Below are 16,015 nucleotides of genomic sequence, written 5' to 3'. Positions count from 1 at the left end.
AGCCTCCCCGAACAGGCGCCGGAATGTGGCGACTAGCGGCTTTTCACAGTCACTTCATTTGAAGCCTACTTGTGACAATAAGCGATTTTTATTTCATTTTCATTTCAAGTTCTTCACCATTCTGAACAAAATAGTTCACTTTGTGTGACCCTGGATTCAATATCCACTTTTGTATCGCCAACACACAACGCGTGTAATATCTACAGGACATATTGCAGCAATTCACTAAGCCTAATTGAACAGAATCTCCATACGCTCTGATTTCTACCACTGTGAAGGACAAGTGCAGCAAAAATGTCATGGGAAAAGCATTGACTTCAAGTTCTACTTTAAGGAAACACCATTCTGATGTACATTCTTCCTTCATCGCTGGGTCAAAATCCTGGAATTTCCTCAATAACACAATGTGGGGGCACCGTTATTACAAGGACTGCAACTGTTCAGTATGATGGATACCTTAGGATAGGCAATAAAGGATAACTAATAAGGACACCTTTGTCAACATCATTCATGGCTTGGAGAACAATTTTTGAAATTTTAGTGAGTCTTACATCAAAATAATTTTCCTACTTATTTTGATTAACCATAAATTTGTGGAAAGTTAGCCTATATTAAATTCATGTTTTCAAAGTGGATGCAGAATTTAAATTTGTGGCAATTCCAAATTAATTTCCTCCTCAAACATTCTAGAAGTTTTAAAATATGGAGAGGTTCCAAACCAGCATATTTCAATATCAGAGACAGTGCAATAACAGCATTTCTCATTATATTTCAGAAATACCACACCATTCCAAGTCTGCAGAACATACAATAAATAAAGCGAAATGAAGATAGTGTTGCAATTCTTCACACATTCTGACAAGACATTTCTTAAGAAGTGGACAGAAGGACAGTGCCCTTAATGAGGCGTTTGGACCATTACATGCTAGAATGTACTGATATATATTAAATTACTGCAAGCTGGAAACGGTAAATAAGTAGATTGTGTCAGCAAGTGTACCTATTAAGGAAAGTATCGGGAAGTATGTACAGGTGGTGCTATTCCCTAAAAGTAATTTGTCAGTACGATAGGATTCGACTAAAAATCCAAAGGGACACTGTTTGTGTAAACTTGGCTTTTCCACTAAACATCGCCTTTGGGTATGAGATGCATTGCAGTAACAGATTTGGAATTTTAGAATTTAATTAGGTTTGGGGGCTCGGGGACTGGGTTGTGCAATGAGCTACAACACTGTTCTTTCAACCTTAGGAGTTGGGCTTGAACGTAATCCAGATTTTTGAACAAAAATGAATCAGCAAGGGTCCAACAATGAAATGAGCGGAGGTGCTCTCAGGTCATAGGCTGCATGGATCAACATTGCAAACATGTAAACTGACAATCTAACTTAGAGCAGTTATATGTATGGCTTGTGTGAAAAATGAAGGTGATCTCACTGTAACAGCAAAGCAGTACTGATTTTATAAAGCTGTGCTTAAATTGACAAAACTCACAGATGTTTTTACTCTGCATCTAACACATTGTGTACCTGACAATCCTTATAAAAGGCACCAGAAATTGAAAGGTGCTCCATTTCCTAACACAATAAGGAAACATGAAGCATTGTGCTGATCTAACTAATCTAGCAATCCAGAGGCCTGGATAATGGTCTAGAGACAAGGGCAAATTCCACCGCAACATTGATTAATTTAAAGTTAGATAACTAAAAAAAATCTGGAATAAAAAGCTAGTACCAATATGATGAACGTGTAACTACCAGATTGTGATAAAAACCCAACATTGTGCAAGAATGAGACGGACCAACGCCAGCCTCCCAGACGGTCTCGATCCACTGCAGTTTGCCTACCACTGCAACCGGTCCACAACAGATGCTATCTCCATGGTTCTACAATCAACACTAACACCTCGACAACAAGGACAACTACGTAAGACTGCTGTTCATAGACTACAGCTCCCCCTTCAACACCATTACCCGACAAGACTAATAACCAAACTCTGCAATCTTGGACTTGACCCCTCCCTGTGCAGCTGGATCCTCGACTTCCTCACCAACAGACCGCAATCTGTCAGGGTAGGCAACAGCACCTCCTCCATAATAGTCCTCAAAACCGGGGCCCCGCAAAGATGTGTGCTCAGTCCACTACTGTACTCCCTATACATCCTTGACTGTGCGGCAAGATTCAACTCCAACTCAATCTATAAGTTTGCGGATGATACGACTGTGGTGGGCCGCATCTCAAACAACGACGAATCAGACTACAGAAGGGAGATAAATCACTCGGTTGCATGGTGTATCGAAAACAACCTCTCTCTAAATGTCGGAAAGACCAAGGAACTGATCATTGACTTCAGGAAGCACAGCACAACACACACTCCTGTCTGCATCAATGGCGCCGAAGTGGAGATGGTCGATACCTTTAAGTTACTGGGGGTCACCATCACCAGTCTGTCCTGGTCCACTCACGTTGATGTAACAGTCAAGAAAGCCCAAAAAAAGAAATTCTGCATGTCTGCATCAACTCTCACAAACTTCTACAGATGTGCCAAAGAGAACATCCTGTCCAGCTGCATCACAGCCTGATATGGCAACTGCTCAGTCCAAGATCACAAGAAACTGCAGAGTGTGGTGACTGCAGACGCATCACACAAAGCTTGCCACCCCCACATTGATTCTGTATACACCTTCCGCTGCCTCAGGACCCCTCCCACCCAGGCATTGCCTTCTTCAAACCCTTCCATCAGGCAGAAGGTACAGAAGTCTGAAGACTCACACATCCAGACATAGGGACAACTTCTTCCCACAGCTACAAGATTCCTCAATGACTCCCCCTCGGACTGATCTGTTCCCTGTAAGAACACTATTCACGATGCCCTATGCTGCTCTTGCTCATGTATTTGCTTTGTTTGGCCCTTTGTTCCGCACTGTAACCAATCACTGTTTGTCAATGTACCATTTGTTAATGTACCCTGTTGATTATTCTTTTTATCTACTATGTATGTACTGTGTACGTTCCCTCGGCCACAGAAAAATACTTTTCACTGTACTTCGGTACATGTGACAATAAATCAAATCAAAAGAATATCTTTTTGGGAAGGTAAATTGCCATTACTGTATTACCCAAACTGACCCAGTCTGGGGCTGGTTTAGCACACTGGGCTAAATTGCTGGCTTTTAAGGCAGACCAAGGCACTCCAGCAGCACGGTTCAATTCCCGTGCCAGCCTCCCCGAACAGGCGCCAGAATGTGGCGACTAGGGGCTTTTCACAGTAACTTAATTGAAGCATTCAAAGAGCGTGGAGAGAGCGACAGAGGCGAGACTTCATTAAAGAGCGCGGAGAGACAGGGGCGAGACTTTGTTAAAAGAGCGGAGAGACAGGGGTGAGCCTTCATTAAAGAGCGCGGAGAGACAGGGGCGAGACTTCATTAAAGAGCGCGGAGAGACAGGGGCGAGACTTCATTAAAGAGCGCGGAGAGACAGGGGCGAGACTTCATTAAAGAGCGGAGAGACAGGGGTGAGACTTCATTAAAGAGCGCGGAGAGATGGGGCGAGACTTCATTAAAGAGCGGAGAGACAGGGATGAGACTTCAGTAAAGAGCGGAGAGACAGGGGTGAGACTTCAGTAAAGAGCGGAGAGACAGGATCGAGACTTCATTCAAGAGCGCGGAGAGACAGGGGCGAGACTTCATTAAAGAGCGCGGAGAGACAGGGACGAGACTTCATTAAAGAGCGGAGAGTCAGGGGCGAGACTTCATTAAAGAGCGGGGAGAGACAGGGATGAGAATTCATTAAAGAGCGGAGAGACAGGGGCGAGACTTCATTAAAGAGCGGAGAGACAGGGGTGAGTCTTCATTAAAGAGCACAGAGAGTTTTTCAGTGGTAGCAGCGAGAGCAGTAACCAGGGGGCTGTTGGGAAGGTAAGTTTTTCATTTTAAAAACTTACCTTACAGGAGCGGTGAGAGGGAGGAGCTGAGTGGGAGCGGTCGAATTGCGCTCTGGGAAGGTGAGTGAACTGATATATTTGGGCAGCGGCTGAACCCGAGACACTACATGTGTAGTGTCTTCCACCCGCCCTCCTCCTCTAACCAAAAAAGACTGTGGCGATAAGGAGAAGCGGCCTTCAGATTTTCGGCGGGAGCAGTGGCCAGGGGTCTGTCGGGAAGATAAGTTTACCTCTTTAAAAACTTACCTTGAAGAGTGACATCACAGCAAAGCAATGACCTGATCGGCTGGTAAGGAAAGTGCTCCAATTAGCAGCAGCTGGGAGAAATTTCTTTGTGTGTTGGTAAGTACTGTGATTGTAAGTAAAATCCTTATTCCTTTCATTTATTCATTATTTGATACTTTATTTGTTATCAGTTAAGGTAAAGTGTAAAAATGGCAGGAGGTCCTAGACCCGTGTTATGCTCCTCGTGCTCAATGTGGGAGTTCAGGGACACGGCCGATGCCCCTGACTCCTTCATGTGCGGGAAGTGTGTCCAGCTGCAGCTCCTGTTTGAGCGCATGACGGCTCTGAAGCTGCGGATGGACTCACTTTGCAGCATCCGCGATGCTGAGGAGGTCGTGAATAGCACGTTCAGTGAGTTGGTCACACCGCAGATTAGGATTGGTGAGGGAGACAGGGAATGGGTGACCAAAAGGCAGAGAAAGAGCAGGAGGGCAGTGCAGGTGTCCCTTGCGGTCATCTCCCTCCAAAACAGGTATACCGTTTTGGATACTGTTGGGGGAGATGACTCACCAGGGGAAGGCAGTAGTAGCCAGGCTCATGGCACCATGGCTGGCTCTGCTGCACAGAAGGGCGGGATAAAGACTGGCAGGGCCATAGTCATAGGGGATTCAATTGTAAGGGGAGTAGACAGGCGTTTTTGTGGTCGAAAACGAGACTCCCGAATGGTATGTTGCCTCCAGGGTGCACGGGTCAGGGATGTCTCAGATCGGCTGCAGGACATACTGAAGGGGGAGGGTGAACAGCTAGTTGTCGTGGTGCATATAGGCACCAACGATATAGGTAAAAAAACACGATGAGGTCCTACAATCAGAATTTAGGGAACATAGAACATAGAACATAGAACAGTACAGCACAGAGCAGGCCCTTCGGCCCTCAATGTTGTGCCGAGCCATGATCACCCTACTCAAACCCACGTATCCACCCTATACCCGTAACCCAACAACGCCCCCCTTAACCTTACTTTTATTAGGACACTACGGGCAATTTAGCATGGCCAATCCACCTAACCCGCACATCTTTGGACTGTGGGAGGAAACCGGAGGACCCGGAGGAAACCCACGCACACAGGGGGAGGACGTGCAGACTCCACACAGACAGTGACCCAGCCGGGAATCGAACCTGGGACCCTGGAGCTGTGAAGCATTTATGCTAACCACCATGCTACCCTGCTGCTGTTAGGAGATAAGTTAAAATGTAGGGCCTCAAAGGTAGTAATCTCAGGATTGCTACCAGTGCCACGAGACAGTCAGAGTAGAAATTCAAGAATAGTCAGAATGAATAAGTGGCTTGAGAGATGTTGCAGGAGGGAGGGATTCTGATTTTTGGGACATTGGAACCGGTTCTGGGGGCGGTGGGACCATTACAAATCGGATGGTCTACACCTGGGGAGGACTGGAACCAATGTCCTCGGGGGTGCTTTTGCTAACACTGTTGGGGAGATTTTAAAGTAATGTGGCAGGGGGATGTGAACTAAAGCCAGTAAGGTACTAGACAATAAACTCAACATGACTAAGGGGAAGAGTAGACAGGGAAGAGATGATGAACGCAAAGGGACAGGTGGTCTGAGGTGCATTTGTTTTAATGCAAGAAGTGTAGCAGGTAAGGCAGATGAACTTAGTGCTTGGATTAGTACCTGGGAATATGATGTTATTGGTATTACTGAGACTTGGTTGAGGGAAGGGCAAGACTGGCAACTAAATATCCCAGGGTATAGATGCTTCAGGAGGGATAGAGAGGGAGGTAAAAGGGGTGGAGGAGTTGCATTACTAGTCAGAGATGATATCACAGCTGTGATTAAGGAGGGCACGATGGAGGATTCGAGCACTGAGACAATATGGGTAGAGCTAAGAAATAGGAAGGGTGCAGTAACATTGTTGGGACTTTACTATAGGCCTCCCAAAAGCGAGCGTGAAGTAGAGGTACAAATATGTAGACAGATTACAGAAAAATGTAGGAGCAATAGGGTGGTTGTGGTGGGAGATGTTAACTTCCCCAACATTGAATGGGACTTGTGTAGTGTTGGAGGCGTAGATGGAGCAGAATTTGTAAGGAGCATCCAGGAGAGTTTTTTAGAGCAGTATGTAAATAGTCCAAATCGGGAAGGGGCCATACTGGACCTGGTATTGGGGAATGATCCCAGCCAGGTGGTTAAAGTTTCAGTCGGTGATTACTTTGGGAATAGCGATCACAATTCCGTAAGTTTTAGAATACTCATGGACAAAGACGAGAGTGGTCCTAAAAGAGAAATGCTAAATTGGGGAAAGGCCAAGTATAACAAAATGCAGCAGGAGCTAGGGAATGTGGATTCGGAGCAGCTGTTTAAGGGTAAATCCACAATTTAATTGTGAGAGTCTTTTAAGAAAAGGTTGATTAGAGTGCAGGACAGACATGTCCCTGTGAAAATGAGGATAGAAATGGCAAGATTAGGGAACCATGGATGACAGATGGAATTGTGAGACTGGCTAAGATGAAAAAGGAAGCATACATAAGATCGAGGCGACTCAAAACTGATGAAGCTTTTGAGGAATAATCGGGAAAGTAGGACAAATCTCAAACGCGCAATAAAGAGGGCTAAAAGGGGTCATGAAATATCTTTGGCTAACAGGCTTACGGAAAATCCCAAAGTCCATTATTCGTATATAATGAGCAAGAGGGTAACTAGAGAAAGGATTGGCCCACTCAAAGACAAAAGAGGGAATTTATGCGTGGAGTCAGAGGAAATGGGCGAGATTCTTAATGAGTACTTTGCATCGGTATTCACCAAGGAGAGGGACATGACGGATGTTGAGGCTGGGAATGGATGTTTAAATACTCTAGGTCAAGTCGGCATAAGGAAGGGGGAGGTTTTGGGTATTCTAAAAGGCATTAAGGTGGACAAGTCCCCAGGACCAGATGGGATCTATCCCAGGTTGATTGAGGGAAGCGAGGGACAAAATAGCTGGGGCCTTAACAGATATCTTTGCAGCATCCTTGAGCACGGGTGAGGTCCCGGAGGACTGGAGAATTGCTAATGTTGTCCCTTTGTTTAAGAAGGGTAGCAGGGATAATCCAGGGAATTATAGACCTGTGAGCTTGACGTCAGTGGTAGGCAAACTGTTGGAGAAGATACTGAGGGATAGGATCTACTCATATTTGGAAGAAAATAAATATATCAGTGATAGGCAGCATGGTTTTGTGCAGGGAAGGTCATGTCTTACAAACCTAATAGAATTATTTTAAGAAGTGACAAAGTTAATTGATGAGGGAAGGGCTGCAGATGTCATATACACGGACTTCAGTAAGGCGTTTGATAAAGTTTCCCATGGCAGGTTGATGGAAAAAGTGAAGTCGTATGGGGTTCAGGGTGTACTAGCTAGATAGATAAAGAACTGGCTGGGCAACAGGAGACAGAGAGTAGTGGTGGAAGGGAGTGTCTCAAAATGGAGAAAGGTGACTAATGGTGTTCCACAGAGATCCATGCTCGGACCACTGTTGTTTGTGATATACAGAAATGATCTGGACGAAGGTATAGGTGGTCTGATGAGCAAGTTTGCAGATGATACTAAGATTGGTGGAGTTGCAGACAGCGAGGAGGACTGTCAGAGAATACAGCAAAATATAGATAGATTGGAGAGTTGGGCAGAGAAATGGCAGATGGAGTTGAATCCAGGCAAATGCGAGGTGATGCATTTTGGAAGATCTAATTCAAGAGCGGACTATACGGTCAATGGAAGAGTCTTGGGGAAAATTGATGTACAGAGAGATCTGGGAGTTCAGGTCCATTGTACCCTGAAGGTGGCAACGCAGGTCGATAAGAGTGGTCAAGAAGGCATACAGCATGCTTGCCTTCATCGGACGGGGTATTGAGTACAAGAGTCGGCAGGTCATGTTACAGTTGTATCGGACATTGGTTAGGCCACATTTGGAATACTGCGTGCAGTTCTGGTCGCCACATTACCAGAAGGATGTGGATTCTTTAGAGAGGGTGCAGAGGAAGTTCACCAGGATGTTGCCTGGTATGGAGGATGCTAGCTATGAAGAAAGGTTGAGTAGATTAGGATTGTTTTCGTTGGAAAGACGGGAGGTTGAGGGGGGACCTGATTGAGGTCTACAAAATTATGAGGTATGGACAGGGTGGATAGCAACAAGCTTTTTCCAAGAGTGGGGCTGTCAGTTACAAGGGGTCACGATTTCAAGGTGAGAGGAGGAAAGTTTAAGGGAGATGTGCGTGGGAAGTTTTTTTACACAGCGGGTGGTGGGTGCCTGGAACATTTTGCCAGCAGAGGTGGTAGAGGCGGGCACGATAGCATCATTTAAGATGCATCTAGACAGATATATGAATGGGCGGGGAACAGAGGGAAGTAGATCCTTGGAAAATAGACGACAGGTTTAGATAAAGGATCTGGATCGGCGCAGGCTGGGAGGGCCGAAGGGCCTGTTCCTATGCTGTAATTTTCTTTGTTCTTCGTTCTTTGTACTTGAATAGCTTGACTAGTGTGCAACGGGTTTTGGAGCACAAGTTTGCAGTACTACTGTTGGCATGTTACGAGGGCACAGAGTCTTTGATTAGATTTGATTTATTGTCATGTGTACCGAGGTACAATGAAAAATATTGTCCTGCATACAGTCCAAAGAGATCATTCCATCCATGAAAAAATATAGGGCATACATAAATACACAACATAAATACATAGGCACAGACATCGGGTAAGCATACAGGGTGCAGCACGACTCAATAGAGAAGATGTGTGAACAGATCAGTTCAGGCCATAAGAGGGTCATTCAGGTAACAGCAGGGAAGAAACTGGGTAGACCAGGACAGATTGTTGCTGAAGTGCATGCATCCAATGCTTTCAGTCATTTCTTGATAAGATCAGAAACATAGAATCCCCACAGTGCAAAAGGAGGCCATTCAGCCCATCAAATCTACATTGACCCTCTGAAAGAGCATCCTACGTAGGCCCACTCCCCTCGCCCTATACCCGTGACCCCATAACCTGCACACTCAGGGGAAATTTAGCATGGTCAATCCACCTAACCTGAACATTTTTGGACTGTAAGAGGAAACCGGAGCACCCTTAAGAAACTCACATCGACATGGGGAGAACGTGCAAACAATCACCCAAGGCTCGAACCGAACCCGGGTCCCTGGCGCTGTGAGGCAGCAGTACCACTGTGCTGTCGGTGACTGAATCAAATTGGCTGAAGACTGAAATAAAAACCAAATTACTGTGCAAGCTGGGAATCTGAAATAAAAACAGAAGGGGCAGCACGGTAGCATGGTGGTTAGCATAAATGCTTCACAGCTCCAGGGTCCCAGGTTCGGTTCCCGGCTGGGTCACTGTCTGTGCGGAGTCTGCACGTCCTCTCCGTGTGTGCGTGGGTTTCCTCCGGGTGCTCCGGTTTCCTCCCACAGTCCAAAGATGTGCGGTTAGGTGGATTGGCCATGCTAAATTGCCCGTAGTGTCCTAAAAAAAAAAGTAAGGTTAAGGGGGGGGGGGGGGGGGGGGGGGTTGTTGGGTTACGGGTATAGGGTGGATACGTGGGTTTGAGTAGGGTGATCATTGCTCGGCACAACATCGAGGGCCGAAGGGCCTGTTCTGTGCTGTACTGTTCTATGTTCTATGTTCTAAGGTGCTGGAAACGGGCAGCAGATCTGGCAGCTGAGGACTCAAAAATGTTAATTCTGTTTCTCACCCCACAATTACTGCCAGATTCCTTATTTCCAGCACTTTGTTTTTATTATGGCTGAAGACTGATGTCTGTGATCATAGAATTATGAATCATAGAATTTACAGTGCAGAAGGAGGCCATTCAGCCCATCGAGTCTGCACCTGCCCTTGGAAAGAGCACCCTACCCAAGCCCACGCTCCACCCTATCCCTGTAACCCAACCTAACTTTTTTGGGCACGAAGAACAATTTAGCATGGCCAACCCACCTAACCTGCACATCTTTGGATTGTGGGAGGAAAGCAACGCAGACACAGGGAGAATGTGCAGACTCCGCACAGACAGTGACCCAAGCCAGGAAGCGAACCTGGAACCCTAGGGCTGTGAAGCAACAGTGCTAACCACTGAGCTACCGTGCCGCCCGTGATGTTCGGGGCCTCAAGAAGGGGCCAAGATGGATCATTATGTTGCGCTTCTGGCTGAAGATGGCTGCAACTGCTTCATACTTGATTTTTTTCACTGACGTGTTAGGCTCCCACATCATTGAGAATGAGGGTACTTCTGGAGCCTCTACTTCTGGTTAGTTGCTCAAGTTGTTCTACTTCCATTCATGACTGCGTGTGGCAGGCCTGCAAGAGCTTTGAGCTTGCTGCTTCCACTGTTTAACATGGACAAGCTGTTACTTCACTGACCTATAGCTTTGAAATACATTTTGATTGACTGTCTTTATAAATTGTTTGGGTGTCTTTTTTAAACTCTACTTGATATATATAAATGTAGCTCCTAAAATGAAGTGAAGAATATAATGAGGCTAGCGGTGAGGTCCTTCCATAATTTCCTACCTCCCTGTTTGCTATAACAACTGCTGGTGAGAGTTCAGTCGAATGCTTTTCATCCAAAGTTACGGAAGAGAACTGGAAAACTATGGAATTTTAATTATTTTGAAACAAGTGATTTGTAATTTAACTACAGTCTGCTATTTTTCCTCTTGCTACTACTTGTTACTAATTTAACCTCATTTGTAGTTTCAGCTTGAAGTATAACTATTATTATATTAGGTAAATATGACAGTCCATTTTCACAAAGCAAGTCCCATTAATAGCAAATGAATGGTCAGCTAACTTATTTTTAGTTGAGGAAGAAATGCTAGCCAGGAGATTACCCTTCTCTTCAAATAGTCCCACAGGATATTTTGCATCAACTTTAGTAGGTGGGCAGGGTCTCTGTTTAACCTCTCATGTGAAAGATGGCATCTCTGGCAATGCAGCACTCATTCAGTGGCTGCGGTGTAGAAGAGTCAGTCCAGACCAGGACCTCAAGTCCACAGTAAGGATCTGATTCAGAGTTGAGTGTAACAAACACAGCCAAATTGACACTGGGCTCAAAATCACCAGAATCCTCGACATTTTATGCACCAAGTTAAAGTTGCAAAGAGTAGAGAAAATCAGAACATATCACAATAGGAGCAGGAATAGGCTGTTTGGTCCTTTGTGCCTGCTATGCCATAGAACAAGTTCATGGCTGATTTGATTATAGAATTAGGAATTCATCAGCCACTTCTATGTTGGTACGAGCCTCTTCGCTTGTTATGCAGATAGGCACACATCATAAATGTTAAGATCATGGTTCACTGCGCAGCAGCGATATCTTCACTCCTATTGATGTTTCTAAGACTTGGGACCGACAGCAGACATCTCAAAGCATCACCAGCAGTGTATTTGAATGAGCCTCCAAATCAAATGACACGAAGGCGGTCCAACAGCAAGGTCTTCTCCCAAGTCAACATGTCCAGTATTGAGGTGCTAGTCACTCAGTCCCACCTCCACAGAAACACTTTTAACAATGTCCTCAAAACATTGCTAAAGTGGTCAAACCTCTCCACCGATTCATGGTGACCAACCAAAATGGAATCGACCGAACAGAAAGAGCCTTCATCTTGAACATGCAAGGGCAAAGTCAAGGTGGCAGCGAGAGGGCACAAACCTCAAACAACTCATCCAACTGACCTTCCACACATCTGCCCAGATGTAGCAGAGTCTGCAGATTGTGTATTGGACATATCAGCCAGCTCAGAACTAATCCAGCATGAGTGAAAGCAAATAATTCCTGAACTTGAAGGACCACCTATGAGAGACAAGCTGGTGGGCGTGACCTCATTTGAATTTATACTGAATCTCATTTTTCTTTAGCAATCTATTTTATTTTACAAGTTATTTTGGCTAGGAATGCAGTCTTGTTCACATACCTTAAATCTTGGGTTTGAGATCCTGGTCCTCAGATGCTCTGTCAGCAACAATCTATGGCATATTCTTTTTTTTTGCTGCTATCATATGCCTTCAGTTCATATGCCGAGGATGTCTACTTACATACCAGAACTAATAGAAAGCAATTCAGCTTTGCCCACCTCAGATCTAAGACAAAGGTATGCTAAGTCGGCATTAGAGTTGCGTTGAGCTGATGATGGCACTTTCACATTCAATATAGAGTTCTGTTTGACCATCAACATCAGTGTGATAAATGTTATGGCACAGGAAGTTGCCAAATTACAAATCAGCCACGACAATGGGAAACTGGACATTGTTTAAGGCTTCACATATCTAGGCTCCACAACCAGCAGCAATCTGTCACTTGATGCTGAAATCAACACACGTATTGCAAAAGCTGCAACTGTAATGTCCAAGCTGAGCAAGAGTGTAGAACAATCTGAGCAAGAACACAAAGTCTACTAAGGCTGCATCCTCAGTGCACTCCGCTACATAGCGAGACCTCGGCAATATATACTAGACAGAAGGGAAGTTGGACAGTTTTTACCTTTCGGTCTCAGGCATATCCCTGCTATCTCTTGACAAGACAGGTCATGAACTCAGTGGTCCTGGAATGTGCTAATTCCACCAGCATACACACTCATTGCTAAACTAATGATGACTGCTCTGGCTCAGCCACATTCGGCGTATGGACGATAACCAATGACATTCTGAACAGTGTACTGGTCACTGGGTCACATTATGCTGAACGTCCATACCTCCACTACAAGGCTACCTGCAAACAAGAGATGAACATTTTGACACTGAAATCCGGAGACGGCATTGACAGCCGTGCCCTCTGCAGGCCGACTGGAGTGACTCTGGAAGAGGCGAACAGTAACAAAAAGTCCAGCTGGCCAAAAGAGCTCAGAGAACACAAAGCCAGCGAATCGTACACATTCACAGCTCACCCCTCTCAACTGCAGCAAATGAGGCAAAACGTGCCATGACAGAGTGGGGTTCCTGAGCAACACCAGGTTATGTTTAACAGAGAGCTGACCATGATGACATAAACCATCATCTCATGAGATCGAAGGCTGCCAAAGAAGTTCACATGAAGCACATGCGTGCCCCTGAAAAATAACTACTGAGTTGACCTGAGTTTGGTACTTGTACCAAAACATGCTCCTCACTGATGCTTAATGTCTGGTACTTTTTGGATTCTTCTACCACTGTGTTTCTGCAATTTGTTTTTAAAACCATAACCATACTGTAGCAACAAAATGCACTAGTGCATTATTCCATTAAAGTGTTTGATGAGCCAGATAAAAGTTGGTTATCGCTCCTAGTAGGGAAAGTATGTCACATGCAGCTGACAAAAGAACTAAAAACAAGAAATAGAAATATCAAAACCACTTAAATAAATAATCATACAAACTCTAATGTGTTTTTCATCCAAATTATTATTATGTGGTACTATTATGTGCAAGGGGCAGTGGTGTCCCAGTGGTATTGTCGCTAGATAGGTAATTCTGTGACCCAGGGTAATGCTCTGGGGAACTGGGTTTGAATCCCACCAGGCCAGATAGTGGAACTTCAATTCAATAAAAAAATGTGGAATTAAAGATGACAATGAACCATTGCCACATGTGGCTAATGGAATGCTGCCATCCTTACCTGGTTAGGCCGACATGTAACTCCAGATCCACAACAATATGGTTGACTTTGAAAATGTTCAGCAAGCCGCTCAGTTGTCAAGGGCAACTAGGGATGGGCAATAAATGCTGGCCTAATCAGTGACGCCCACATCCCGTAAATTAATTAAAAAACACCCAAGTATTCAACTGAGCCCTGCACCATCATCGATAGTGGCGAAACAGACGCAAAATTAGTCTAACTACTACCCTCAGCATTTAGATTGTTGGTTAGTGAATCTAGCTGGGAAGATTGCATGTGGACATCAATGGAGATCAGAAGAGCGACTACAGACACACACTAGGCCAGGAAGGTAGCAGGTCATCATCATAAACAGAAAACCGTGAAGGGGGAAAGACCATCAACCACACCCATTAAAACCTTCCCACTGCCTCCCCTCACACTGCTCACCTGCTGTCTCCTCCCCATATCCTCTGACCTTCCAAGGCTCCCCCCTCCACATCTCCCAACTCTTCCCCCCATCATTTCCACTACCACACCTCATCTACCCACTCCTTCCTTCTCCCTTTCCCACATCTCCTCCCCCCCCCCAACCTCATCTCCCTCTTCTCCCTTCCCACCTCCTCTTAATGCTTATCTCCTCCCTTGAACATTTCCCCCTCTGTCCCCGCCATCGGCTTCCACCTCCTCCACACCTTCATTTCCCCCACCAACTCATAGACTAGAATTGTAGAATGTACAATGCAAAAGGAGGCCATTCGGCCCATCGAGTCTGCACTGGCCCTTGGAAAGAGCACCCTACATAAGCCCACAGTTTCACCCTGTCCCCATAAACCCACCTAACTTTTGGACACAAAGGGCAATTTAGCATGGCCAATTCACCTAATCCGCACATTTTTGGACTGTGGGAGGAAACCGGAGCACCTGGAGAAAACCCACGCAGACATGGGGAGAACGTGCAGACTCCGCAAACCACGACCCAAGCTGGGAATCAAACCCAGGGCCCTGGCGATGTTAAGCAACAGTGCTAACCACTGTACAATGCACCACCCCTCTCTTCCATTCACACATTTCACCCTGACCATGACGCATCATCCCCTCCAGATCTTCCCACTCCTCCCACTATTAGTCCTCCATGACCCCATCACGTATCCCTCCTCCACCCATCTACTCACCCTCCCCGACCATTTTTCTCCTCCTAACCCTGAGTATCTCCCTCCTCCTGCGGCCATCGTCACCACCTTTACCCAACATCATCCCCCCCCCCTCTATCTTCCTTCTATATCTCCCTTCTAAATTCCCCATCACTCCTCCACCCCCATCACCCCTCCACCCCCATCCTATCCATCACCACCTCCTTCCCCCACCCAATCCCATCCACCCCTACCTAAATCACAGCCCCCCCCCCCCCTCCAGCCAGCATCACCCCCACCACCTTCACCCCACAAAATTACACACCCCCACCGCCCGGTCCCCCCCCCAAAATCACCCTCCTCTCCCCAAAATCAACCCCCCCTCCCCCCTCAAATCTCCCCTCTTCGCACCAAATCACCCCCAATTATCCCCTGTCTGCTCTCCTCTTTTACCTGTCCTGTGTGTGTTACTTTCTCTCCAGGCCGGCGGATGGTGGTGCCGACAGCGGCAGTTCCTGGGAGTGAGCGGGGCTTGAGGCGGGCAGCCAAACTCAGCACAACTCTGCTGTTCAACAGCGAAAGGCGCAACCCTGCAGCGGCCGCCATGACAGTCACCTTCAGCGGGGAGGCAGAGGCTGCAGACCGCTGGGTCCTAGCGCCCGCCTCGTCTCTATAATAAAACAGATACAGCAGCATGTCTCAATGATAAACTGTCCAACATTCAGATGAAACAAATACTGCACAACTGCAGATAAATGTGTTTTATTCATTCACGGTATGTGACTGCAGCTGTCAAAAGCAGCGTATATTGCAATATTTTCAAGTTAGTTTGTGGGACTTGGAAGGGACAGTATTACTGGTGTTGTTCCCCTGTCCTTATTCTAGGTAGTAGAGGTCACATGTTTGAAATGTGCTGTTTAAGGAGCCTTGGTGAGCTACTGCAATGCATCTTGTAGCTGGCTCATAATGCTGCCATTGTGTGTTAATGGTGGAGTATCCATACACATAAACATATAGTTCCTAAATCATATTTGAACATCATCAACTTTCCTGAGTGTTGCTGGAGCTGCATTTATCCAATGAGTATTTGATCACACTCCAGACGGAGT

General features: G+C 45.9%; 1 protein-coding gene across 1 annotated transcript in view; it reads right to left on the bottom strand.

Annotated features, from left to right (window-relative positions):
- Positions 1-15,576, bottom strand: part of ndufs6 (NADH:ubiquinone oxidoreductase subunit S6) — a 30,370-nt gene extending 14,794 nt beyond the window's left edge. Inside the window, exon 1 of the mRNA XM_038797179.1 lies at positions 15,360-15,576. Within this exon, the coding sequence (XP_038653107.1) occupies positions 15,360-15,512 (153 nt within the window). The 5' untranslated portion in view covers positions 15,513-15,576. The remainder of the gene's footprint in view (positions 1-15,359) is intronic.
- Between the last annotated feature and the right edge of the window lie 439 nt (positions 15,577-16,015).

This window comes from Scyliorhinus canicula, chromosome 5 (assembly GCF_902713615.1).
Source record: "Scyliorhinus canicula chromosome 5, sScyCan1.1, whole genome shotgun sequence".
Lineage (NCBI taxonomy): Eukaryota > Metazoa > Chordata > Chondrichthyes > Carcharhiniformes > Scyliorhinidae > Scyliorhinus > Scyliorhinus canicula.
This window is presented reverse-complemented; position numbering and strand designations above follow the sequence as displayed.